This window comes from Dermochelys coriacea, chromosome 7, assembly GCF_009764565.3.
Source record: "Dermochelys coriacea isolate rDerCor1 chromosome 7, rDerCor1.pri.v4, whole genome shotgun sequence".
NCBI classification, from domain to species: domain Eukaryota; kingdom Metazoa; phylum Chordata; order Testudines; family Dermochelyidae; genus Dermochelys; species Dermochelys coriacea.
The window spans coordinates 83,441,750-83,467,546 of record NC_050074.1 but is presented as its reverse complement, the minus strand read 5'-3'; the positions used below and the strand labels follow the sequence as shown (position 1 = coordinate 83,467,546).

Here is a 25,797-nt window from a genome sequence, read left to right as displayed (position 1 = left end):
ATCACAGCAATTGCTTTCCCAAACTGAGTAAGATATTTGTTATCTCTCTGATTGTGAAGGAGACCTGAGTTTGAAATTAATCTTCTAGCCATGGCACTTTTTATATGTTACCTGGGTTAGACTTTTTATTGGCTATCCACGTTAGACATGTTCCGGCAAGACTGTAAACGGAAAGAAGCAAAATACTCTTGCTAGTTTGTTTTTTGTTCCATCCTTAGAGCTGTTCCTCTGAAGCAAAGCGGAAGGCCAGAGTTAATTAAAATCACTCACTATGAACAACCTGTCTCACCTTAAATTTGTCCTCATTTCAACCCTGGCACATGGGATGTTAACTAGCCCCTCTACCTGCATTAGAGGGAAATTGAGTCTCCATGTTCATTCAGTCCTGGTGTTCTCCCCAGCCCCTGCTGGTGGGGATTTGATCTTTACCCTAACATATCCCTGAACTTCTCATGCTACAACCAAGCCACTGTCCTCTGAGCCTTTCCCCAACTCTGTCACAAAACACTTCTCTCTGAAAATCAGCACAGTCAAGGCAAACAGTGACTGTCACACTTTTCTAGTCTTTTTGGTTGATCTCTTGCAATAAGCTGTTTACCAGGTCAGTGTTAGGATAAAGGAAGGACAATATTTTTATTGATTCATTAGATATTTTGAAAAAAGAAAAGGAGTACTTGTGGCACCTTAGAGACTAACAAATTTATTAGAGCATAAGCTTTCGTGAGCTACAGCTCACTTCATCAGATGCATTTGGTGGAAAAAACAGAGGAGAGATTTATATACACACATACAGAGAACATGAAACAATGGGTTTATCATACACACTGTAAGGAGAGTGATCACTTAAGATAAGCCATCACCAGCAGCGGGGGGGGGGAAAGGAGGAAAACCTTTCATGGTGACAAGCAAGGTAGGCTAATTCCAGCAGTTAACAAGAATATCAGAGGAACAGTGGGGGGTGGGGTGGGGGAGAGAAATAGTTTTACTTTGTGTAATGACTCATCCATTCCCAGTCTCTATTCAAGCCTAAGTCCTCACCCATAACTATTTCACATTTGGTGACAATGTATACCTTCAAATCAGCGGCACTGCGATGGGTACCCGCATGGCTCCACAGTATGCCAACATTTTTATGGCTGACTTAGAACAACGCTTCCTCAGCTCTCGTCCCCTAATGCCCCTACTCTACTTGCGCTACATTGATGACATCTTCATCATCTGGACCCATGGAAAAGAAGCTCTTGAGGAATTCCACCATGATTTCAACAATTTCCATCCCACCATCAACCTCAGCCTGGACCAGTCCACACAAGAGATCCACTTCCTGGACACTACAGTGCTAATAAGCAATGGTCACATAAACACCACCCTATATCGGAAACCTACTGACCGCTATTCCTACCTACATGCCTCTAGCTTTCATCCAGATCATACCACTCGATCCATTGTCTACAGCCAAGCGCTACGATATAACCGCATTTGCTCCAACCCCTCAGACAGAGACAAACACCTACAAGATCTCTATCATGCATTCCTACAACTACAATACCCACCTGCTGAAGTGAAGAAACAGATTGACAGAGCCAGAAGAGTACCCAGAAGTCACCTACTACAGGACAGGCCCAACAAAGAAAACAACAGAACACCACTAGCCATCACCTTCAGCCCCCAACTAAAACCTCTCCAACGCATCATCAAGGATCTACAACCTATCCTGAAGGACGACCCATCACTCTCACAGATCTTGGGAGACAGACCAGTCCTTGCTTACAGACAGCCCCCCAATCTGAAGCAAATACTCACCAGCAACCACACACCACACAACAGAACCACTAACCCAGGAACCTATCCTTGCAACAAAGCCCGTTGCCAACTCTGTCCACATATCTATTCAGGGGATACCATCATAGGGCCTAATCACATCAGCCACACTATCAGAGGCTCATTCACCTGCACATCTACCAATGTGATATATGCCATCATGTGCCAGCAATACCCCTCTGCCATGTACATTGGCCAAATTGGACAGTCTCTACATAAAAGAATGAATGGACACAAATCAGACGTCAAGAATTATAACATTCAAAAACCAGTTGGAGAACACTTCAATCTCTCTGGTCACTCGATCACAGACCTAAGAGTGGCTATACTTCAACAAAAAAGCTTCAAAAACAGACTCCAATGAGAGACTGCTGAATTGGAATTAATTTGCAAACTGGATACAATTAATTTAGGCTTGAATAGAGACTGGGAATGGATGAGTCATTACACAAAGTAAAACAATTTCCCCATGGTATTTCTCCCTCCCACCCCACCCCCCACTGTTCCTCTGATATTCTTGTTAACTGCTGGAATTAGCCTACCTTGCTTGTCACCATGAAAGGTTTTCCTCCTTTCCCCCCCCTGCTGCTGGTGATGGCTTATCTTAAGTGATCACTCTCCTTACAGTGTGTATGATAAACCCATTGTTTCATGTTCTCTGTGTGTGTGTATATAAATCTCTCCTCTGTTTTTTCCACCAAATGCATCCGATGAAGTGAGCTGTAGCTCACGAAAGCTTATGCTTTAATAAATTTGTTAGTCTCTAAGGTGCCACAAGTACTCCTTTTCTTTTTGCGAATACAGACTAACACGGCTGCTACTCTGAAACTAGATATTTTGAGTGAACCTGGAGAGTATTGAAAAGGGGGATGGGTTCATGAGAGAGAGAGATATGGGGCACTAGGGAAACTTGCTCTCTATTTTTCTGTGATAAACGGCAGAACACACGGCAACACAGAGCATGTTGTACAAGTGACGATCTGAAATAAGAAACGTCACATTTGAGTCTCTCTCTTTTGCTTTTTAAATGACTTTGTATTCATGGCTGTTGTGTGTAACATTGTCTCTGACACACAAGATAGTTCAAAGCGAAGCAAGTCACCAAAAGAGACTGCTGAATTTGATGTCTCTGTGCTACTTCCTAGATGTTTGTTCTAGGGCCAGGATGTGTCATGTTATCAAAAGCAAAAGCTCAGCCCAGGAGAGGGAGTACCAGCACAATGTACAGGACATGTGTGCATAATTAGTAAGGAGGAGCTATGCATTGTATGGGTGAAGATTGCAAAGGTGGTGTTCATTGTCAGTTTGAAAAACATAATGAAGGGATTAAAAGACAAAGACCTCTTTCTAGACAATTGAGGATGTTTGACACACCCCCTTAAGAGTTTTACTCTCCTGTAAAAGTTCCTATTTTAGAGATGAAATTAAACCCATTATGCTTGTGATTCCAAATAGTGGGTTTTGACTTCATTGTGGGTTTCACCTGGGTTTGTTTTGCCTTTTCCTCAGGAACACCTGGAATTCATTTAAAGTTCATGCACAAAACTGTTACCACAACATTACAGTTGAGATCTTAGTAGCACAATAGCCAGCATAGTCAGAGCCATGGTTTTCACAACAAGTGGAACTCTGCATCCTTGCTTATGTTCTATACAACAGGCTCTTTCACTCCTGGAGTTGGTTATGTCATCAGTCACAGGCTGGGTGACTAGATGGAAAGCTAAAAGTTGGTTCTCATTGAAAATCATGCTTAGCAGAATACAGAGGAGCCTTTAGGCTAAGACCCCATTGTGTTTTTGTTTTTGTTTTTTAAATAAGTAACTTTATTTTAGATTGAAAATGAATTTCCCAGCCCTATCTCTGCTCGATGGTTGAGGCAGAGGCTGGAATAATACAGTTCTGATTATACCTGGGGCAGGAGATCAGAGTAGCATCCAGGAGGAGAAAGGCAGTGTCCGGCCTCTGAAGACAACCAGTGTCCGGTGTGGGAAGAGGCAGACAAGGCTGTTTTAAACATTAGCAATTTCAGCCTAAAGATAAGTTTCTGAGAAAGTTGTAGGTGACTGGAAAGATGGGATTTAGAATGGAAGTGCCATTGCACTCATAACTATAGCACAACTCCTGAGATGCTGTAATAGCAAGTGTAGCATTCACTCACTAGCTATAGCAGAAATAACTATGCATTAGTAATCAGGTGCCTTGCTCTAGAATTTCAGTCACTTGCAAGCAGATCCTTCAGCTTTTAAGTAAACCAGCCTTGGCCCTATCTCAGTCCACATTCAGCCCTTACTGAAAAGGGCTATAGAATGTAATAGGCATAAAAATCAATAATGCAAAATAGACTTTAATAGAGAACAATATTCTTCCCATAGGTTTTTAAACCATCTTGTATAAAATTTTATAGCAGGGATGTAATTCTCTGTTAAATTCTATCAGATTAATAGAGAGTGATAAACTTTCTGTAGCTTTGGAAATAAATTCCAGACGAGTGTTACCAAAAACAGTTTCCAGCAGTTTACAGAATCCAAACGGACTGAAAAATGTCTTCATTATAGAGAAGGTGCTACCAGCCTCCTGCCATTTTAATTAATATATAGTTCATTTGAAAAAATAATTGAAATGACATTATTTAAACCTCACATAATCATAGCTGAAATGGTTAGAAGGGCGATAGTGTCATAAGATCCTAGCTAGACTTATTGCTCTGAAACAGTCACTGTTTACGTTGTTGCTACCCTGGCTGAAAAGTAGCCAGGTTCCCATGTGCATCCTCACCTGCCCTTTGAGGGCATCTTTACCTCCCTTTGTGCTGTCAAAGCAGGACAAAGGAGACTTGGGATGGGCCAGGAACTGGTTCTAAAATCCTAGAGGGAGGAGAGCAGTGATAGTGCCAAAACCAGTCTCTGTCCTGAGCTTTGCTGGACTGTAGATGGAGGAAAGGCATTGGAGAGAGAGACTGGCAGTGTTTCCATTATGAATTTCTGTTAAATTTTCACATGTCAAAGCATCACAGTACAAATAAAACAATTTCAGGTTAGGATTTGTTTATACCTACAAATAGCTCCCAAACTTAAACTTTATACCCAAATAACTCCCATGTTTAAAAAGGATGAATTCAAACTGGAGCAGGTACAGAGAAGGGCTACTAGGATGATCCAAGGAATGGAAAACTTGTCTTACGAAAGGAGACTTAAGGAGCTTGGCTTGTTTAGCCTAACTAAAAGAAGGTTGAGGGGAGATATGATTGCTCTCTATAAATATATCAGAGGATAAATACAGGAGAGGGAGAGGAATTATTTCAGCTCAGCACCAATGTGGACACAAGAACAAATGGGTATAAACTGGCCACCAGGAAGTTTAGACTTGAAATTAGACGAAGGTTTCTAACCATCAGAGGAGTGAAGTTTTGGAATAGCCTTCCAAGGGAAGCAGTGGGGGCAAAAGATCTATCTGGTTTTAAGATTCTACTCGATAAGTTTATGGAGGAGATGGTATGATGGGATAATGGGATTTTGGTAAGTAATTGATCTTTAAATATTCAGGGTAAATAGGACTAATCCCCTGAGATGCGATACTAGATGGATGTTTTAGAGTAGCAGCTGTGTTAGTCTGTATTTGCAAAAAGAAAAGGAGTACTTGTGGCACCTTAGAGACTAACAAATTTATTAGAGCATAAGCTTTCGTGAGCTACAGCTCACTGTAGCTCACGAAAGCTTATGCTCTAATAAATTTGTTAGTCTCTAAGGTGCCACAAGTACTCCTTTTCTTTTTACTAGATGGATGGGATCTGAGTTACCCAGGAAAGAATTTTCTATAGTATCTGGCTGGTGAATCTTGCCCATATGCTCAGGGTTTAGCTGATCGCCATATTTGGGGTCGGGAAGGAATTTTCCTCCAGGGCAGATTGGAGAGGACCTAGAGGTTTTTCGCCTTCCTCTGTAGCATGGGGCATGGGTGACTTGAGGGAGGCTTCTCTGCTCCTTGAAGTCTTTAAACCATGATTTGAGGACTTCAATAGCTCAGATATAGGTGAGGTTTTTCATAGGAGTGGGTGGGTGAGATTCTGTGGCCTGCGCTGTGCAGGAGGTCGGACTAGATGATCAGAATGGTCCCTTCTGACCTTAGTATCTATGAATCTATGAATTTCTTTTATTATCTACTGCAACCCCCTGCCTCAGAACATATGTTAGAGTTTTTTTGCCTTCCTCTGCAGCATAGGGTGTGGGCCACTTGCAGGTTTAAACAAGTGTAAATGGTGGATTTGCTGTAACTTGAAATCTTTAAACCGTGATTTGAGGACTTCAGTAACTCAGTCAGAGGTTGTGAGTCTATTACAGGAGTGGATGGGTGAGGTTCTGTGGCCGGTGATGTGCAGGCCAGACTAGATGATCATGAATAGTCCCTTCTGACCTTGAAGTCTATGAATATGTATCATTTTCTCCAACAAACATATCTAACTCTTATTTAAAGATAGCTAGTGATTGACTCTCTTAGGCAAACTGTTCCACTCTCTGGCCCTGACACATTGACTCCTTTTCTTTTGGTTTTAAATACTGAGTGTGTGATTCTCAGTTGCTCTGTGCAGGCATTTACACCAGTGCAAAGGTGGGTGCAAAATACTGACCATTCCAATATGGCAACATTTTATATCCATTTTTCATTTATGTTGCACTGGTGTGAACAACTGCACAAGATGCAGGGCAATGGAGAATCAAACCAAAAAAAGAAAAAAAATCTAGGTGAAGTTTGCCCCCAGTACATACAGAGGGGCAAATGGTTTTTCCCTGTACTGTCCATAATTATTTTATTAATTATTTATGGAGTAGAAAGGGGAATAAAAGTACTATGTGAAAAACAGTACCAAATATAAAATGTACTGTGAGATTTTGAATCTGTGTATACCCCTCCTCCACCACAACCAAAGCTGCTGCAGAAAACTAAGTGCCTTTGCTCTTAGACACTACTCAAATAGAAACATTTCCTATGACTGAGGAAATGACTGAGGTTTCTCATTATAGCCACACAATCTGAGAAACTGACAGAAATCTATAGCACTCTATGTGTGTGGCGGGGGGGGGGGCAGTGCTCTAACTAGTGGGGAATTGAAAGAGTGTTGCAGGCAGATGGCTTTGTACTGTGGAAACAGGCACCCATATATAAATAAAAAGAAACAAAATGATATTCAAAGACCAACAGCAAAACAAAAGTTTTTGTGACACTAAGTGCAGGGGCCTCCCTGTTCTGTGCAGTTGTGTAGCAGGACAAAGCAGAGTCTCTACAAAGCAGTGTGTGTGATCTTCCCAGGTATCAGTTTCATAATCTCCTCTGTAGGGACAGTGATACAAATGCACATTTCTGCGCTGTGCTTTTCACGAGTCTCTCCTGCTCTCACCTAATGGAGAGAGACTGAGTGCAAATAACAAATCAGACACCCCCACACAAAAGCCAAGGAGAAAATGCCCCAGGCTGCTCTACATTGGTTTGGTGACTGAGATTCTCACTTTAATTGTTCTGTATTCACACTGACAGGCAATGTACAAGCAAAGACAAAAGGAGGGTGGATTAAATCTGCAAGTACACATCAGGGAACTGCAAAGAAACCGTAATTTAGGTGCCAGTTTTAAAGAGAGCAGCAGTGTGTTTTATTGATGTAAGAGGATCATGTCTATAAATTGTAATTGTCCCTAACTATCCATATAGAAATTTACATGCTCTCATCCCTATAGTATTTGAACACCTCACAGACATCAACAAATGTAACCTCCCAATGCCATTGTAACACAGGGACGTATTATCCCCATTTATTGTTAAACTGAGGCATAGAGTGATTACATTACTTACTCAGGTCATGTAGAAAGTCTGTGGGAAAGCAAGGAACTGAATTTTGATCTCCTGCATTCCAGTCCCATGCCTTAATCACAAGACTATCTTTACTCCTTCTTCCTCACGTTCTCGTAATAAGGATACTTTGCGCCTACATCATGTAGTACCTTTCATCTTCAAAGTGGTTTACAGATATAGTGTAATCTAAAATCTCCTTTGTGGTAGCTAAGAATTATTATCCCCATTTTATAGTGGAGAAAACTGAGGCAGCAAGGTTAAGTGACTTGCCCATGGCAACAAATGGAATCATTGTTAAAGCCAAGATTAACATGCAGAAGTTCCTGGTTCCCTGTCAAAGGGCCTGAGCACAGGACAACACAGCACTGCAAAGATTTAACTGCTATTCATGTCAGTGGCAAGACTCCCATTTACTTAAGCCATATGAGAGACTGGACAGTTCACAGCTTGCCTGTATATTTGCCTTTTGTAAATGTGACAATATCATTAGGAACGTTTGGGGAACAGCATAATCTCTGGGCATAAGAAAATATTAGATGGCTTCCACATAATTAAAATGGAAAAACACTGTATAACTATTGTTATATTCGTATCACCAAAACAAGAAGCTGCCGTTAGTTAAGAAAAAGTCCCCTTTAAATCTGCTGAGCACATTGCTATGACTTGCAAGATAAACACGTGTGTTGGGCCTACTCTACAATATGCCTTGTCCCCAGGGGAAGAATATGCTGCATCCACAGCCTGTGTTTGTAACTTTTTAAGAAGTACTTTTAATCCAAAGGAAGAACCATGTACTGTGTAACTTCATATTTGTGATCATATGGATCTGTAGCTTGGAATCACAATTGGAGCTGCGCACACGTTTGTACTGAAACCCGTTAAACTCAAGCCAAATCTGCCAAGTATGGGGGTTTCATTACTAAACGAGTACTTGGTCCAGCGTTCACTGAAAAGTTTGCTGCATCTCACAAACCTCTTGGTGAGCCTATGCAGAGTGAAGCCATAGAAAAGGTCTCTGAAGTCTTGGCAACAGAGAAAAGTCATACGCAGCTCTTCAAAACAGTATACATTTGGGCATGTGTACGAATTACAGTCCCTGTACAGGTACTGAGTTCTAAATTAGCAACAAAGCATTTTTAAATGATCACTTAAAAACCCAAAAGGAACTTGTCTATACAACAGGCAAAGAACTGGTGAAATTTCTTGGGAAATGAGAATGCTGTTTGTGTTCTAGGAAATCAAGTGGGAAGGATAGGAGAACAGAAAACTTTGATTCTCCACACTGTTTCCTTTTAATAGCTGAAAATCTATAAAACTCCCTTCCAAAAATATATTGCCCCCAGGCTGGGACTTGAGCATAAAACAACAGCATCAGGCTGGAATGGTGACTAATGTAACAGGAATTTCATTTGCACCAAGCTGCCAAGAGATGGCACTTTCAGGTGTTCTCTCTTTCCCAGGGCTAGTCCTGACAGGCAAGTGTGAAAGGAACAGGGCCTTTACTCAAACACAAAATTTGTTGGATCTGGAACTGTTCCAACAAATCAGAGTGAGCAAAGGCTGTTGTCCATTGGCAGGATGAAGGAAAACATGGCTGCCTTCCTTTGCCTGTTCCATTCTGGGATTCCCCTTTTGTGTCATCCTGCCCTCCTTCTCCAGCACTTGATTGGGGTTCACAAGGAAGCCTATAGGGCACAACACATGAACAGCTGGAGGGGTGGAAAGCTGTGCTCCTAAAATGTAGGTGCTTGTATTCAGTTCTGGGAACTGAGACTCTGATGGGGGCAGGGGAGGGATGCTGCCAGAGGGGAAGTGCAGCAAGGGGTTTCTTCCACAAGATTTATTTTGGGAACAGAGATATGAGGGGCAGAGGTTGGTAGAGGCTCTCAACAGCTGTTCCTCCCAAGCAGGATGGAGGCTATAAAGAGAAGGAGGCCACTCATGTTTTTATTGTTCTTATTGTAAGTTGAAATTTTGTTCATCCAGCAGAAGGGAATTGTTTACAGGCCCTTAACACCAACTCTCCAGATGTTGAGAGCAGCAGATGTTTGCATGGTTGTTGGAGCAGTTCTTTCCAGGGACTAGTCAGAGCAGTATGTTTCCAAAACATCAAGTCCTGACATTTTTGATTCACTTATAATTAGGGAATCCCCCTCCCCACCTTCTTCTCTTACTACAGTATGATAGTCGTCAGGTGACAGGAAGCATTATCGGTGCACTGCAATGCTGTCTCTGCTTCCCCATATCTAAGGCCTAGAGATGCTTTTCATTTCCCTGACCTCTGCTTTCTATCTATCTATGTGAGATGTGTAGACTACTTCAATCAATCCATCCCTGCAATTCAGTGAAGATACAGCAAGAGTTAATTTGGCCCCTTGCTTTTAAGGTCTGTGTTTAGAGAAAGGCCAGTCCCTAGAGGGAAAAGATGAGGCTGCATTTGATAAATGCCGAACTGCGAAAGTAAAGTAAATCCACTGGGAACAAGCATTACAGTTGCACTGGAAGGACTTGATGTTTCTCAGGAAAGGTGTCATGGCTAGAGACACTGCATAGCCCCAGTAGTGCAAGCTGTCACTCATGGGTTGGCCAAGGTGCCTCAAACCTGACCTGAAAGGCCTGTGTTCAGGCCTGAGAGAGTGGCCATGGGGAGGGTGAATTATTTAGAATCCTTGGCTCCTCTGCTGAGACTGTCTGGAAGTGTGCTACTTACTGCAAGCTGTGTTTGGGGGGGTCTGCATCGAAAACCCACCCTCACCGATGGGATACTGCCAGTTGTTATCCAGAAAAGCTAAGCAGCTGCGCTGGTGCAGTGATTTCTGACATTACTGACCTGATCCAAATTTTCCCCCAGGTGGATACTCAGTCACCTGGGCCAGCTAGTCCTACTTCTATTTAAAACTACTGAGAAACAGTCAGGGCAGGAGAAATGAAAGTGAGGACAAGAGCTCTAATAGCTAAAGTCTGTATCTTTGAATTGACAGCTTGATGCCAGGCAAAGCTTCTAGAAATAGTGAATATGAATCCTGTGCCCCTCTTGACTATCTAAAGTGTATTACATTTTATCATTATGCCTAAGCACTGACCATTTGCTTACCGCTCTACAAGGCACAGAAGATGACCTGTTGGCCTGATTCTGACCTCACCCCAGTTTCACCCCAGTTCATTGACTTCAGTGGAATTGCTCTGATTTACACAAGTGTAAGATCAGAATCAAGCCCACAGTTGCTGTCCTGAGGAGCACACAGTCTACTGTAAACAGAGAGACACAACATTAGGGATGCTTTACTGCCTTGGGGAGGGGTGTGAAACTATTTTTGACTGCAGTGGGTAGCATTTGTGGGCTTGGCAGGAGTGAGTTTTGATTTAAATTGAGAATTGCCAATTATCATCATCAGTGTTACTTGAAATCCTATTCTTACAGTGCAATGGGATCCTGACCAGGCCCGTGATATAGAGCCTTGCTCTCTCGCTCTTAAATTCCCGAGAGAGTAAAGAGATGCTTTATTGACTCTCTGAGTCAGCAGTGGGTGAGAGGGAGGAAAAGTGCTTTATGTTTGTGTGGTGCAGTCCTATTAAAGCCTCTGAGCAGATACTGGAGAAAATATCACACTGATTCGGGGGGGGATCAATCTCGATGGAGATTTCCCTGGGCTGGCATTTTGTGTAACTCTTGAAATCTAACTAAAGCATCCACCATATGAAAGGTGCTGACCCTGCAATAGTTAAGTTCTTAAATTGTTTTTTTCCAGGCAACCCATCTTCTCATTACCAGCGCTAACACTTCCCCTTTTCTCTCTCTGTGCAGGGCAAGGGTGTCACCTGCTTGATCAGGAAGTATTAAAACTGGATGATGCCTTCTAGGTAGCCGCAGAGCACTAGGAGCCGGGGACGTGCTCCTTTATTCTCCTTGGAGGGGGAGAGACTTTGAGGCAAAACCGTGGACTCCCCAGTCTCTCCCCATGGACAAAGGACACGCTTTACCCCAGGATATCCGGGACCTGCGGCACTGCCTGAGAATGAAGAGCAAGTATGCCATTCTCCTGGTGTTTGTTGTAGCTCTTGTCATTATCGAGAAGGAAAACAACATCATATCGAGGTAGGAAAAAAGGAGAGCAAGCTCTTGCTATACTGGGAGGGGATTTCTCTTCATCCTTGATGTAGCCTTCACCTCACCTTTCTGCAGCCAGCCTTCCAGCCATTTACAACTAGGTACATTTCTCCCTCCTGGAATGTGAAGCCCATTAATGCCTATCATCTTCTTTCCATTACAATCTCAGTCAGTCACTAGAACTGCTCACAATGAAAGTTCTTCTTCCCAGCAGTGCTTCGCATTGGTTCCTCCAGGTCTTTCCCCGCTTTCAGTAAAAAGCCTGCCCCCATCAACTCAAACATTTTTATGCCTTAGTTTTCTGGTTCTCTCCAGTGACCCCCAGGATAGTTGGATTACTCATGCTTTGAGAGTGCGCAAAACAAATAACACTGGAGAGGGGCATCATAGAAGATCACAGCCAGGTAGACTATGGCAAGTGAGGAGATGCCAAAGTGTCTAGCTGAAGCTGCCAACTTGCCCATACTGAGGGAATGGGGAGGGTTTTTATTTAGGCTGTGTCTACACTTAAAATGCTACCGTGGCACACCTGCAGTAGTGCAGCTGCAACAGCGTTTCAGTGCAGACACTCACTATAGTGACAGGAGGGTTCTCCCTTCACTCCAGTTAATCCACGTCCCTGAGAGGCAGTAGCTAGGTAAATGGAAGACTTTTTCTGGCCACAGTGCTGTCTATACTGTATTCGGTCAGCTTAACTACATCTCTCAGAAGTGTGGATTTTTCTCATCCGGGTGAGATGTTGCTATGCCGATGTAAGTTTCCTGTGAAGACCTGCCCTAGGGCTTTTCTTTTTTAAAAGCTGATAAATGTTAGCAGTTGAGAAAACGAAGGATGAATAGAGGGGATGTATGCTGTGCAAACTTCCCTTAAACAGTTACACCAAAAGTACCTCAGTCCTGACCTGCAGCATGTCCTGCTGTTCTACTCCTGGGTTCCCTTACAGCTCTGCCACTGCCAATTAATCCTGACCTGCAGCTCGTACGCTACTCCAAAACTGTACCTCTCCTGAAGAGACTGCCAGTTGTGCCAGTCTGTGTTGGCTTTGCAGTATGGACAGAGGGGCACAAGAGAGTAAATTGAAACTACTGAACGCGTTAGGCCTCAGGTGAAATAAGATGAATTCAGGTGCTTAGAGGTGAAAATCTAAATGTCCCCCTTTTTAACCACTGCCTCATTGTTTGTGGTTTTGTTCTCTTTGTTGGCAGGGTATCAGACAAGCTGAAGCAAGCCCCACAATCACTGATGGAAGTCAACAGCACAGACCCTGGCCTAGTGCTGTCAGAAAATGGGTCCCTCTTGTCCCTCAGCGAGCTGGACTCTGCCTTCTCTCAACTCAAGAGCCGGCTTCAGAATGTCACCCTGCAGCTGGGAGGGACCAGGGAGCCTGCTCTGGCACAGGGACCCCGCAGACATGTGCTCCTGATGGCCACCACCCGCACAGGTTCCTCCTTCGTGGGAGAGTTCTTCAACCAACAGGGCAACATTTTCTATCTCTTCGAGCCACTGTGGCACATTGAGAGGACAGTGTCATTCGAGCCAGGCGGAGCAAATGCAGTGGGGTCGGCCCTCGTCTACCGAGATGTCTTGAAGCAGCTGTTCCTCTGTGACCTCTACATCCTGGAGAACTTCATCACCCCGCTCCCTGAGGACCATCTGACCCCGTATATGTTCCGGAGGGGCTCAAGCCGCTCCCTGTGCGAGGACCCCGTTTGCACCCCTTTCGTCAAGAAGGTCTTCGAGAAGTACCATTGCAAAAACCGCCGCTGTGGCCCCCTCAACATGACCCTTGCTGCAGAAGCCTGCCTGCACAAGAATCACATGACACTCAAGACAGTGCGAATTCGGCAGCTGGAGTTCTTACGACCCCTGCTCGAAGACCCTCGTCTAGACATGAGGATCATCCAGCTGGTGCGGGACCCCCGAGCGGTGCTGGCCTCTCGCATTGTGGCCTTCTCAGGCAAATATGAAACCTGGAAAAAATGGGCTTCAGAAGGAGCAGCTCCCCTCAAGGAGGATGAGGTGCAGAGGCTGCGGGGGAACTGTGAGAGCATCCGCCTCTCAGCTGAACTTGGCCTGAGGCAGCCAGCGTGGCTGCGGGGCCGCTACATGCTGATCCGCTATGAAGATATTGCCAGGTCACCCCTCCAAAACGCCAAGGAGATGTACAAGTTTGCTGGCATCAGCCTCACTCAACAGGTGGAGGAATGGATCCAGAAGAACACCCAGGCACCTCAGGACAGCAATGGCATCTACTCCACCCAGAAGAACTCCTCGGAGCAGTTCGAAAAGTGGCGCTTCAGCATCCCCTTCAAGTTGGCCCAGGTGGTGCAGAGCGTCTGCGGCCCAGCCATGAGTTTGTTTGGCTACAAACTGGCTAGCGACCAAGAGACCCTCACAAACAGATCCATCAGTTTGCTAGAGGAAAGGAGGGCCTTCTGGATCACGTAAGATCCCTCATCACTGGGTTTCCATACAGAAACATATGGTTAGACTGAAAAAAGAAAAACCTGAGCACAAGAACAGCTGGGGAAGCAAGAAAAGGGCAAGTGGAAAGGGGCCACTGTCCCTTGCTGACGTGTATCACATCCTCGTTTATAAGGCTTGTGTTTGCCATGCACTCCTCATTCTAGCGAGGTGCTTTTTGATTCTCTGTGGACAGCAGGGGGAACGCAGTAATATCCAGGAGCTCTGGCTCATCTAGATGGATTATAATGTGGCCATCCTTTGAAACTAAATGGAGCTCAGAAGCTGGCAGTGGGGAGAACCAAAGCAATAGGTACTAGCTTCTATACCTCACCTCTTAGCTTTCTTCTCTGCACAAGCACCACCCTTCTTTCAAAGGGCATTTCTGCACTAAACATCCAAAGAGAGAATTGTATGTTTTAAAAATATTCGTACACTTTAAAATCCCTCATCTCGCCAAGCATGAGCGAGGAGGTGAGAGGAGCCGAGGGTTGCACTGATACTGCCTTGGGCAAACTTAAAGACCTCGCTAAGCTGTGTTTGGTTGGGTTGATGGAACTGTCAGAAAGGGACTTGGTTGGGGTTTGTTGCCAAGAAACCTCTTAGTAAATCCCAGGGAGAGGAGTTGGGGGAACTCTTTTCTCCCATCCTGACTGCTGCCACCTTACGCTGACAAACACTCATGTCTAGGACACTTTGTGCATGTCTACGGACCTTTAAATCTACCAACACCCTGTTAAACCTTGAGAGATGTGACTGAATCATACCAGGGTGAGCACACTCCCTCAGACCATGCTCTCGGAAGAGCAAAATGCCAGGACATCGGGAAAACATGTAGCAGAGCCAGCAAACAGCCACACCATGATCACTGGCACTGGTGCAGCATTTTCAACCTCAGCTGCTTGTTATCAAGTGTACCAAAACCAGCAGCTGAGAGATGGCAGGGAGACAATGAAAACATTATTTAAGAGAGAGAGAGAGAGAGAGAAAGTGAAAGCAATGCTCTCTATCCCTGGGGATTCAACTGGTCTCCTTCCAAGGTGCCATCAGCTGTTTTGTCTTCCACCACCACCACAGAGGCTGGGTACCTCAATGATCATTTGCTGGTGTCTAGAGATCGATACTGAAAGATTTCTTGGCTGGGGGCGGCAGGGTGTTTCTGTAATTGTATTTATATTTTGTCCTTGCTATTGTTTGTATATCTTTGGAAGTGCTGGTTGGAGACTGCCAGCAATTCTCCTGCCCAAAGCAGAGGGAAATAGTTTGTACCAATTAGCTTTTTGTGGCCGGAGAGTGGGGAGAAGAGAGACTGGGATGCAGGCAAGTAGGAACTCGTCCAAAATTAGGCAATAGGAATAGTTTCCATAAGAGAAAGAGATGGTCTCAGATTGCAACAGACAAATTCCTAGCCTGTTTCACCCCTTGTCCAATCCACAGTTAGGTTTGGTTTTTGCTTCCTGGAGTTTGATCTCTTCCCGGGGCAACCCAGAGGCTACTCCAGAAGAGGTCTTCAGACTCCTTTTCAGTCCCATCATTATTCTGATGCCCCCATTGGGTCCCCTCACCCTTAAATACATCCTCAGGGAAGAAACATGGAACAAGATCTGAGCAGGAAGTGATTTTTTTTTTTAAGTAATTTTTCATGGGACAGCATCAGGGTTTTGTTTTAAATCACATTTAAAGGGATACTGTCAACACAAACTTCTCTCTGAACTTATCTTTACTTCCTATTGTCACAAATTATTCAAATTTAGAGAGATTGCAAGAGACATTTCTCTGTTTTTCAGTGTGTTTACTGTGTGCATTTATCAATATTTTAGGCAGTTTCATCCATGGTCGGATTCACTTCCTAATCTCATGCACTAGCATGAGAGAATATCAGAATTCTCATACACAAGGGTGGGGGCGGGCACAGCTGGGCAGGGGAGCAGTTCCCCTAATCTCCCATGGATCCATGGACATGGCCTGGGAGCACTGGTAAACTGGAGCTGGACAGCAGGTAGACGGAGTAAGCTGTTGCTGACATGGGTGATCAGCATAGGGGAGACGCTAATGCAGGAGAGGGATCCAGGCACATCCTGTTTATGGCCATTGTTGTGCCAGAGCACACCCCAGTTTGAGCAACCGATATGAAATCGGCAAGGGAAAGAAAAACATGCAAAAATAAATGCAGGGTAATGGCTGAAATTCTCAGTCCTCAGTGTATTTTAACATAGTGTATGCCCCTAACCTTCACCCATGTAAAAAAAGAAAAAAATGGACAGTGTATCCCTGTCACAGGGAGAGTGAGGTGGCACCTCCTCCTGGTCACTCTGGGGGAACAGCTCTGTCCAACTCCAGTGCCCCCTTCCGCTGCTCACTGCATGCCCTGCTGTCTCTCACTGTCTGACTCAAGGAGCTCTGTTTTTGTGGTTTGGCCCTCCAACCAGATCACCATAGTCCTTCCCTTCCAGGGTAACAAAATAAATCTCCAAACCAGCTGTCTAGAGGTCCTCTCCAGTGCTTCTGTGCCGCTTCCAAGCCACTGGTAGGAGAACCCAGGCCTGCCCTCTGCACTGGGTTCCAGCCCAGGAACCCTGTAACAAGCAGCCACGGTCTGCATGGTCCTACCCCTTGCTGCTGTTTTCCCTGGGCTTCTTCCCACCTAGCTCTCTCGGGCTTCCTTTCCCCACAGCTCCTCTGAAGTTAACCATTGTTTTAGGGTTAGAACCCTGGTGCTGCTTCTCCCTCTTGGGTTTTAACCTCCCCTCCTCTCTGCTCCCAGAGAGAAACGTCAGACAGTCTCCCTGCAGGCCCGTTGGGCAGCAAACTTCCTGGCTTTATAATTTAGCCTGCTCCAGCCCAGCAGAGTCTCTTGTTCAGTTAAGCCTGGCTTTCCCTCCAGGTACCGTAATTGGTTCCTCAGGCCCACATTAACCCTTTCAGGGCCTGTGTGGCGTACACACCACATCACAGTTCTCTTTTTAAAAAAAGCAACAATCCACATCTCCCTCCCAGGGTTACTAACAACACCTTATATTGTTAAACTAAAATAGTTTTTTAAAGATATGAATTTATTTTACACTAGTTATGCAGTTTGTCCAAACTGTGAGGCAGAAAGTAACCAGTGAAAACAGACCAGGCAGCAGGGGTGCTGGAACAATTTTTTATAATGGGGCTGCTGAAAGCCATTGAACCAAACTGTAAATGATGGAAACCTCTTCAAGCCAGGAGTTGCAGCAGCACTCCCAGTTCCAGCACCTATGCCAGGCAGTTTCACTTTTCAGCTCCCTTGTACTAGCACAATTCTGCAGTGTTTGGGTTGCAGATATTGCAAAGAGAATGTTGATACAAAAAGGTGGAAACTGTTTCCAATGGAGTTTAAAAATCATCATGAAAACATTGACTGATAGCAGGTTTTGTAAAAAAATAAATAAATAAAAAAATTTCTATCCCTAAATTTTCAGCCTAAACTACCTTTACATCTTTACAGTTTTTCAAGGAATTACTTATGGCTAATGAAGCTTAGAGAAGTGAAAAGAAATTAACAAATACATGCTTCAATGGGGGCTTTTCTGTATATGCCCTTGCAACTCACATGTGGAGTTGTTTGTGAAACCCAAACTCTGCACCCACTGAAGAGCACATTTAAATTACTACCTATAGGTATATAAACCATAAAGGGCAAATATACAACAGCTTCCTCCTTCAAGCTCACAGACCCCCTGATGCACACAATCAGTTTTGACTTCTCTCTCTTTAATATTCACAATCTGTCCTCTAACTGCCACATCCTGTATTATAATTTGTTTATCTTTGGAAAGGTAGCAGACTTAGGCCTCAATTCAGGAAAGCACTTAAGCATGGCATAACTTTAAGCATACCTTAATATTAAGCGTGTGCATAAGAGCTGGCCTGAATAGAGGTGCTTTCCAGAAAAAGGGCCTTAATGCATACTGGAGCATTTCTTCAATATAATCAAGACAACAAGAGCTATAGGTACAGCACGAGGGGCCCTATTTGCAGCTGCCCTCTACCTTGTGTCATCATTTGCATCAGTATAAAGTGGCTGTAAAAGGTCCCCAAAACAAAATAGTTATGATTTATACAATATGACCACCCAGTGGACCTGAGCTAAGGCCCATTTAAATCAATGGAAAGATTGACTTTGGCAGGTTTTGGATCAGCACCAAGGTGCAGGGTAACCGTGAATCAGATCCACACCGCTTCTTGATCAAACTTACTTTGCCAACTCCAGGAGGGAGCCCCCAGTGGAAACGGTCCTGGTGCAGTCGGTAGGAGAGAGAGTGTTTACTTGGGGCTCCAACCAGCACTTTGGTTCTGATGAAATAAGGCATTATTATTGCTGTTGTTTGTTTTGTTTGTGCTTTTCAAAAGTTTATTTTTATTTTGTTTGTTTACAACGGCTGCAATCTGGCAGGAAAGAGGCTGCCACTTCCTGCAACGTGTGGAACCGTTCAGAGAATGGAGGGTTTAATATTGTAAACTGCAAGGGGAATTTATTTATTTATTATATGAAAAGAGGGGAAATATTTTATTAGCAGGGAGTCTGAGGCTACACTCGAAAACAGGCAGACAACAAATATCCCAAGAAATGGAAATAAGGTAAACAATTAAACTCAGAGCAGCACAGTTATGATTTCAAACAAAATGCTGTTGTTTTGAGAAGTTTGTTTTCTTAACACCTAGAAACAAACAAAAATCACACTTCTGTCTCGAAACTGCTAACTGCTGTTGTTACAAGTTAACACCTACACACTCTATAACTGAACCAGATTAGGTTCACTGTTCCCTGTTGTTGGGGGAGTCAGGGGGCTTCACACAGCAACAGGAGGGAGCAAAATCTTTTATTTTTTAAGGAAAGCATGGTTGAAAAAAATCTCAAAAATTGGCGAACTCAGGCTGTGTAGGACATGAAACTATTTGTAGCACTTTTAAAATTACAGCCTTTCAAATGGCCCATTTCACAAGCTGAGAACTTGTTGACACAGCGTTATGTCGGTATATGTTGCTCAGGGGTGTGAATAAGCCACCTCCTGCACGATATAACTTCCACTGACCTAAGCGCCGGTGTGGACAGCGCTGGGTCGACATAGGTACCACCCCTTGTGGAGAGGGTTTTATTGTGCTGACGGGAGAGCATCTTCGCCAGACACACTACAGTGGCACAGCTGCATCAGTGCAGCTGTAGCGTTCTAGTGTAGACTAGCTCTGAGACACACAATAAATCCCAGACAGGACAAAAGCTTTGGATATAATTTTATGGCCAGGGAAAACAGAAATACACAGGAAGTGAAAGGATACATGCCACAGTGGCATAAAAGAGTGGCTGTTGGCCTCTGGGGAGCCCATCTGGAATCAGACCTATGCATAATGAGAAGTAAATATGGGGGTTTCATCCATTACCCCCCCACACACAGAGTTGGGAACTGATACCAGGTCCTCACATCTTAAGAGATGGGGAGGAAGGTTGCAATAGTCAGAGCTGAGCTTATTTGGTAGATGAAAGTGGGATATATGACTAGATATGGAAGGCCAAATCCTGCCATGATTTACACCTATTGCAATCCCACTTGACTTCAGTGGTTCTTAAATCCGGGTAGGATTTGGCCTAGAGACAGGAATTCTGTCTCATTGCAGGAGCAGTCCCTCAGGGCTGGGCTGAATTCATTAGCAGCTCATGGGAATCACGCTGGATGGCTACCTTCTCTGTACGTAGCCCCGGGATAGACAGAAGGAGTCAGTTCTCTGCTCAGCCAGTCACTTGACCGTCCCAAGCACAAGAGAGTCATTCACCAGTTATTTGTTTATTTAAAGGTTTTTTTTCTCTCTCATTCCATGAACGTATCTTCAGGCTGGGGGAGCGAGACAGTCTCTGACCTTGGCACATAAAAGGACTATTCCTCTGTGTTCCAGTTATTAGATATGAAAAGGGAAGTTTCTAACACCACATTTGTTCTCTGCTGTGTTCCATAGAGCTACACATTCTCTCCCCTTCTCTGTCCTATAGGACAGGGACCAGGCTCAGGTGCTAGAAGAAAGCACTGCATGCAGCCAGTCTGTCGTACTCTCCTGAACCCCAGCTGCCTTGCCCTACTGCAGCATTGCAACCTCCAGCTATCAGGCTAGTTCATGGGGGGAGGGCCCTTCACTCACTAACATTTCGGGTGGGGAGAGGCATGGAGAAAGAGAAGGAGCTGGCAGCAGGGTCTGAATGGAGCCTTTGACTTGCTGCTATGCTGCGTGTCAGCCTAGCAGGGTAGAGAGAGGAAGGCTCACAACTGCCATCTGTGCTCCTAAGGCTGTAAAATGAAGAGCTGCTTTGTTACTTCATTTGTTTTCTTCCTTCCCTTCTTCCTCCTCTCATCCGTCTTTGCTTGTCAACTCAAAGGGAGGAATCTCAGGCGCCTGGCCTTCTCCAATGGCTGACATCACACAGCCCAGGAGAGCTGTCCCATGTGTTTAAATCAGAACGCCTGCCTCCGGGAAAGCAGACGTAACTTTACCTGCAGGGGCTCTCCACATTGTGGGGGGAAATCCAAGGGGACAGGAGGCAAGGGAGGGTTGTCCAGGGCATCAGACAGGCTTCAAAGGGAAATGCACTGGGATGGGGCTCCTTGGGCAGCTGAAAGTGTGCACCTAAGAGAGTCCAGCATCCCTCGTTTATTTATCTCCATGCGAACAACTCTGTGCTGCCACCTAGGGGGTTTTACAAAACTAAATTAACAGCTAAACCAATGCATAATCACAGGTTTCAGAGTAGCAGCCGTGTTAGTCTGTATTCGCAAAAAGAAAAGGAGTACTTGTGGCACCTTAGAGACTAACAAATTTATTAGAGCATAAGCTTCCGATGAAGTGAGCTGTAGCTCACGAAAGCTTATGCTCTAATAAATTTGTTAGTCTCTAAGGTGCCACAAGTACTCCTTTTCTTTTTAGCTAAACCAATGTCCAGCTATTTTCTTACTGGCCCTGTATCAAGGGTTTAGCTTAAAGGCCTGCCTGGCTCCATAGCAGTGACATTACACAGGGTTTGTTATACTCCCGGAGCCACTGTGGTCTGCCAGCCGCTGGAAGCACTGACACACACGTCCTCTGAGGAGAGTACTCAGTACTCTAGTTTGAATCTTCTGTGCACAGAAATGAATGTGAACCTTGTAACCGGTTAGAAGATGGTTGACTTGACTTATTTAATTAAAAACACAATGGAGCAGAATCCAGAAAGGCATCTCCTGTGTCTGGCATTTATTCACTTGTTATTTTTGGCAGCGGGAGAAGTGTAGACATTAACAACAGCAGATGCAGCAGCTGGTAAGAGTCTCTGTGTAACATGCTCCCCTGGGGCAGTGACTTGCTCTCCTTATCCATGTAGCAGCAGCAACAGCGCTCTAGAGTCAACACATTGGAAGACACTCAGGAAAATAAGACCTGGGCATGAAAAAAGAAACTGCTTTGCTGACAAGAATTTAAACATGAGCTAGTCGCCCTCCTCAACCCCAGTGGTACTAAGCACTCAACTGCCATTTACTCTAATGGAAGTTGCAAGTGCTCATTTCCAGACAGGAGGGCGGTGCGGCAGCTGTTTAGCAAACCTTGGTAGCAGAGCTGTGTGCGCAAGGGCTGGTGCTATCTCCAATACTGCAGAGATGGAGAGAAGAGTTGGTTTCAAATCCATCAGAAATATAGAGAGGAATGTTACCACCCATCAAAGGGAAAAGAAAAGGCTAAAATGAATATGGGAAATATCATCTTCAGGTACCCAAGAGGACTTTACAAACCAGAGGGAATCATTTCGCTCCATCCTGTTTCTTTTCCTCACCCATAATCAAGCATCTATGGTGGGACTAGCTGCAGCTCAGAGGCAGTGGGAGGAAGGCATCCTGGGTTATTCTGGATAATTGATGGGATGGAGACAGCCACTGGCTCTGTCTCACTTTGCTCAGGGCTTTGCATACCTATGACCAGCCCTGGAACCAGTGCAGGAAGATGCTGTAGTGAAGTGTTGGAACCTACCCATCCCTAGCAAGCATCTAGCTCACGCCTTGTCAACGGTTGAGAATGGGCCACATCTACCATGATTGAATTGGCCACGTTAGCACTACAAAAAGTAATTTTCCCTCTGTTGATATTCACCCCTTCTTGTCAACTGTTGGAAATGGGGCACATCCACCCCAATTGAATTGGCCCTGTTAGCACTGACCCCTCCCCCAGTGATGCAACTCCCATCTTTTCATGTGCTGTGTATTTATACCTGCCTACTGTATTTTCCACTCTATACATCTGATGAAGTGGGTTCTAGCCCACAAAAGCTTATGCCCAAATACATTTGTTAGTCTCTAAGGTGTCACAAGGACTCCTTGTTGTTAGGGATCAGCAGAAAGGGTAACAAGGGCTCTTGTCTCCAGCGTACTTTGTCCTCACCTCATGAATGCAACAGCAAACACAAAAGAAATGGACCCGTTTTTTAGAGAAAGGGTGATTTTGCCCAGAGAATGGGAAAATTTACATGTTCCTGTCTTTCCATTGCTAAAATAGCCACTTTACAAACATTGTCAATAAAACTGAGCCACAAGAAGACATCAGTGAAAGTGTTTGTGCCAAACTTTGTGAAACAACAATTGTGAATTTCACACAGATCTATTAATGAGCTTGTATACAAATGCTCGTAAAAGGTATAAATTTCAAAATGGCTGGACACAGGCTCCAAATAGTAAAGAGGTCCCCTGGAGGTGTAATCTTTTAATAGCTAGTAAAAGACTTGCTAAATGCAGCCCTGCAGTTTATTGAGAGAACAGGCAGGTAGTAAAAGCTCAGCAGGACAAGGTTTACCCAAGTGCTCAGAGCTTGGAGAAGAAAGGACGAGCAGGTCTCATTCACTGGGACAGGTGGACAAGGGATGGCTATACTCCTTGAAAGATATGGACTTGCCCGTTTGTTCATGTGCATGCATGCCTGTTTGTGTCTGTCTTTGTATGAAAGTGTATGTATCTGTCTGTGAACATGTATGCATATCTGCAGGCAGATGTATGTCAACATGTGCGTCTGCAAATATGCAAATTCATGATCGTTTGTATGTGCATGCACAAAAGTCTGTGTGTATATCTGTGTGTGACTGTGAGCAATTGGGAATATGCATAAGCAAGCAAATGGCAGGGTGCGTGTACACATTATGGGCCTCGCAACAGAAAAAATGTCTGTAGTGATTCATGCATATCCTATGCACTGGGGCACTATGAATTCCTTCCACTGTGACAAAGGAAGATGTCTGCAGTGTGTACACTAACACTTCATTCAACACCTAGCTCCAAAAATCACAAACTGATCCTACAGGCCATCTCCTCACTGCCTGGTAATGCCACAGCTAAGCAGCAAAAGTAACTTGTCATGTGATCCAAAAAGCTGCAGAAGACTGGTGTTAGCAGGCCAAATGGTTCAGTCGAGGCATAGGGCAAGTAATTCTCCCCATTAAGACAGGTCAGACCAGCAAGGAGTGGCAGAGCAGTTGATGATGGCTAAGAAAATGCCAGGGTGTCTAGAGCAATCAAACGCATGGGCTTTAGTGGGGGTGTATCCCGATGCCTCCCCTTCCCAGCAGATGTGCTGACCCACCTTATAAAAGCGGCCTGGCATTGCCTTTTTTTTTTTTTTTTAACACATTATTTGAGGAGGCTTTAGAGGCCACAGTTGCCAAGTGTTGCCCTTTGCAATCCATATGTACTGATAGTTAGAAGATGTAGTCAGCACAAACCACTTAGTTGTGTTATTGGGGGGCACCACCTTCCATACGTTGTGATGGACCACTCAGTTCCAGGGGCAGGCTGTTTTTTGAAGACTAAAACCAGGGGCTGAGCAGAGGAGGCTACAATTTAGAAGGGATGCTGGAAATTGTTTGGGGCATGTAATATTTACCTCCCCACACTGGTGAGTCATGTGTGTGGATGAGTGGGTGATATGCGTGAGATACCAACATTTGGAACTGTGGGGGTTAGATTGAACCCTACACCATTTGGGGACTAATACTGCAACCACATTTTGATGCCAGCTGTCAATGTGGAGCATTGACTCAGATGGCATATTGAACTTTTTTATGACATTGAACACCTTTCCATGTACCCTCCCATTGGTAGTTTACTTGAGCAATTTTTTTTAGATTTTTCCTTTTTTGTGGAGCTGTAAATGTTGGCAGTATGGATGGAGATTTTTCTTTTTCAGAGGTAGGGGCTATTGTTTTTAGGTAGACACAAACTTTTTGGGAGGGAGGTTTAGGTAGCGATGGGACGTGGTGTTGCCCCATGTGGTGTTGCCTGGCGAGAGGGCCCTTTTGGGTTAATCCCATCTGGGATTCAATTTGGGAGGGCTATGCAGGGCCAGGGGATGTGGGACTCTTGGCAGAGGGCAGCCCCTGGAAAAATATCCAAGTAATACGTGATGCCACACTTTTAGGATGCTAAGCTACAATTGCCCCCCTGCCAATGGATAATTGACCTTTTTTTTCAGAATGGCCAATTTTGAACAGTATTAAAGTTAACAAAGGATGACAAAAGTGTCAGATACCTGAGGATTTTTACAGATATGTATCACCATACATACATTGTATTACACTGGCAAATTTTGCAGACCTGAAGCAGCAAGAGCGGTTTCACCACTTCTGTTTAGGGTGTTTTGGGGCTCTTGCTATTACTGCCTGTTTTGTTAACAAAGCAAAATGGAAAGAAAAAGAACAACATAAATGCATTTATTGGGGAAACTGAGGCACATATAAAAACTTTTAACGTTATTAGTTGTTTTCTTACAGCCCTTTCTGGTTTTTGTCATGGAGATTGTTTGCCTGGTTTAGGAGGTTACAACGGCAATATTTTGTCCAGGGATTAGGGACTATTATTGCTCGCCAAAGGGCTTTTCATTTCGCTCGAGGTCACCACATGAGGAACAGGATTTGTTTTTTGGGGGATTTATGGAAGGTTTGGGGTCACCCACCAGATATTTTGCTGTAGGCTCTATGGCGTTTATTTGGACTATGCATTACCCCCACGGCTTCTTTTATTCAGCCTTGCGCCACACTGTGGCTTGGGCCCCATCAGTAGCTTGAACCCTGGAGAGCCTTTGGAGGTACTTTCTCTCCCCATAATTGTAATTATCCAGATAATTTCATTGACAGATGGAAACCTGGATGGTCCAGGCAGGTGGCTGGTTCACAACTGTGGCCCATGATGCCACGACCAGAAACCTAGGAAGAAACATATGTTTTGAGCTGATTGGAATGCGCCCATTTTAGTTTACCGGGTAGCTGAAGCTGGTACACTACTGGGGAGATGCGGTTTACAATGGAGTACGGACCCACCCACTTAACGTTTAGGGTGTGGGCCGATTTTCCCAGTTTTTGCAACATTACCTTGTTTTTAATTTGCCATCCCCTGGTGTCTTTAACGACGAGCCCTTTGTGTCTGGCCTTTTTCTTATTTAAAGCAGCCTTTACGGCTTTGCGAGTTTTACAGAGCTTTTTCCTTAGCTGGGCGATATACCGAATGTTTGGTGAATTGGCAAGTAAATTTCCCTCCCATTTTCAC

The 25,797-nt window shown here is 44.5% G+C and overlaps 1 protein-coding gene across 1 annotated transcript in view; it reads left to right on the top strand.

Annotated features, from left to right (window-relative positions):
- The window catches only part of CHST3 (carbohydrate sulfotransferase 3), a 48,791-nt gene extending 27,842 nt beyond the window's left edge, over positions 1–20,949 (top strand). The window contains exons 2-3 of the mRNA XM_038411562.2: positions 11,468–11,758; positions 12,976–20,949. Of these exons, the coding sequence (XP_038267490.1) occupies positions 11,622–11,758; positions 12,976–14,218 (1,380 nt within the window). The 5' untranslated portion in view covers positions 11,468–11,621 and the 3' untranslated portion in view covers positions 14,219–20,949. The remainder of the gene's footprint in view (positions 1–11,467; positions 11,759–12,975) is intronic.
- Positions 20,950–25,797: the final 4,848 nt, after the last annotated feature.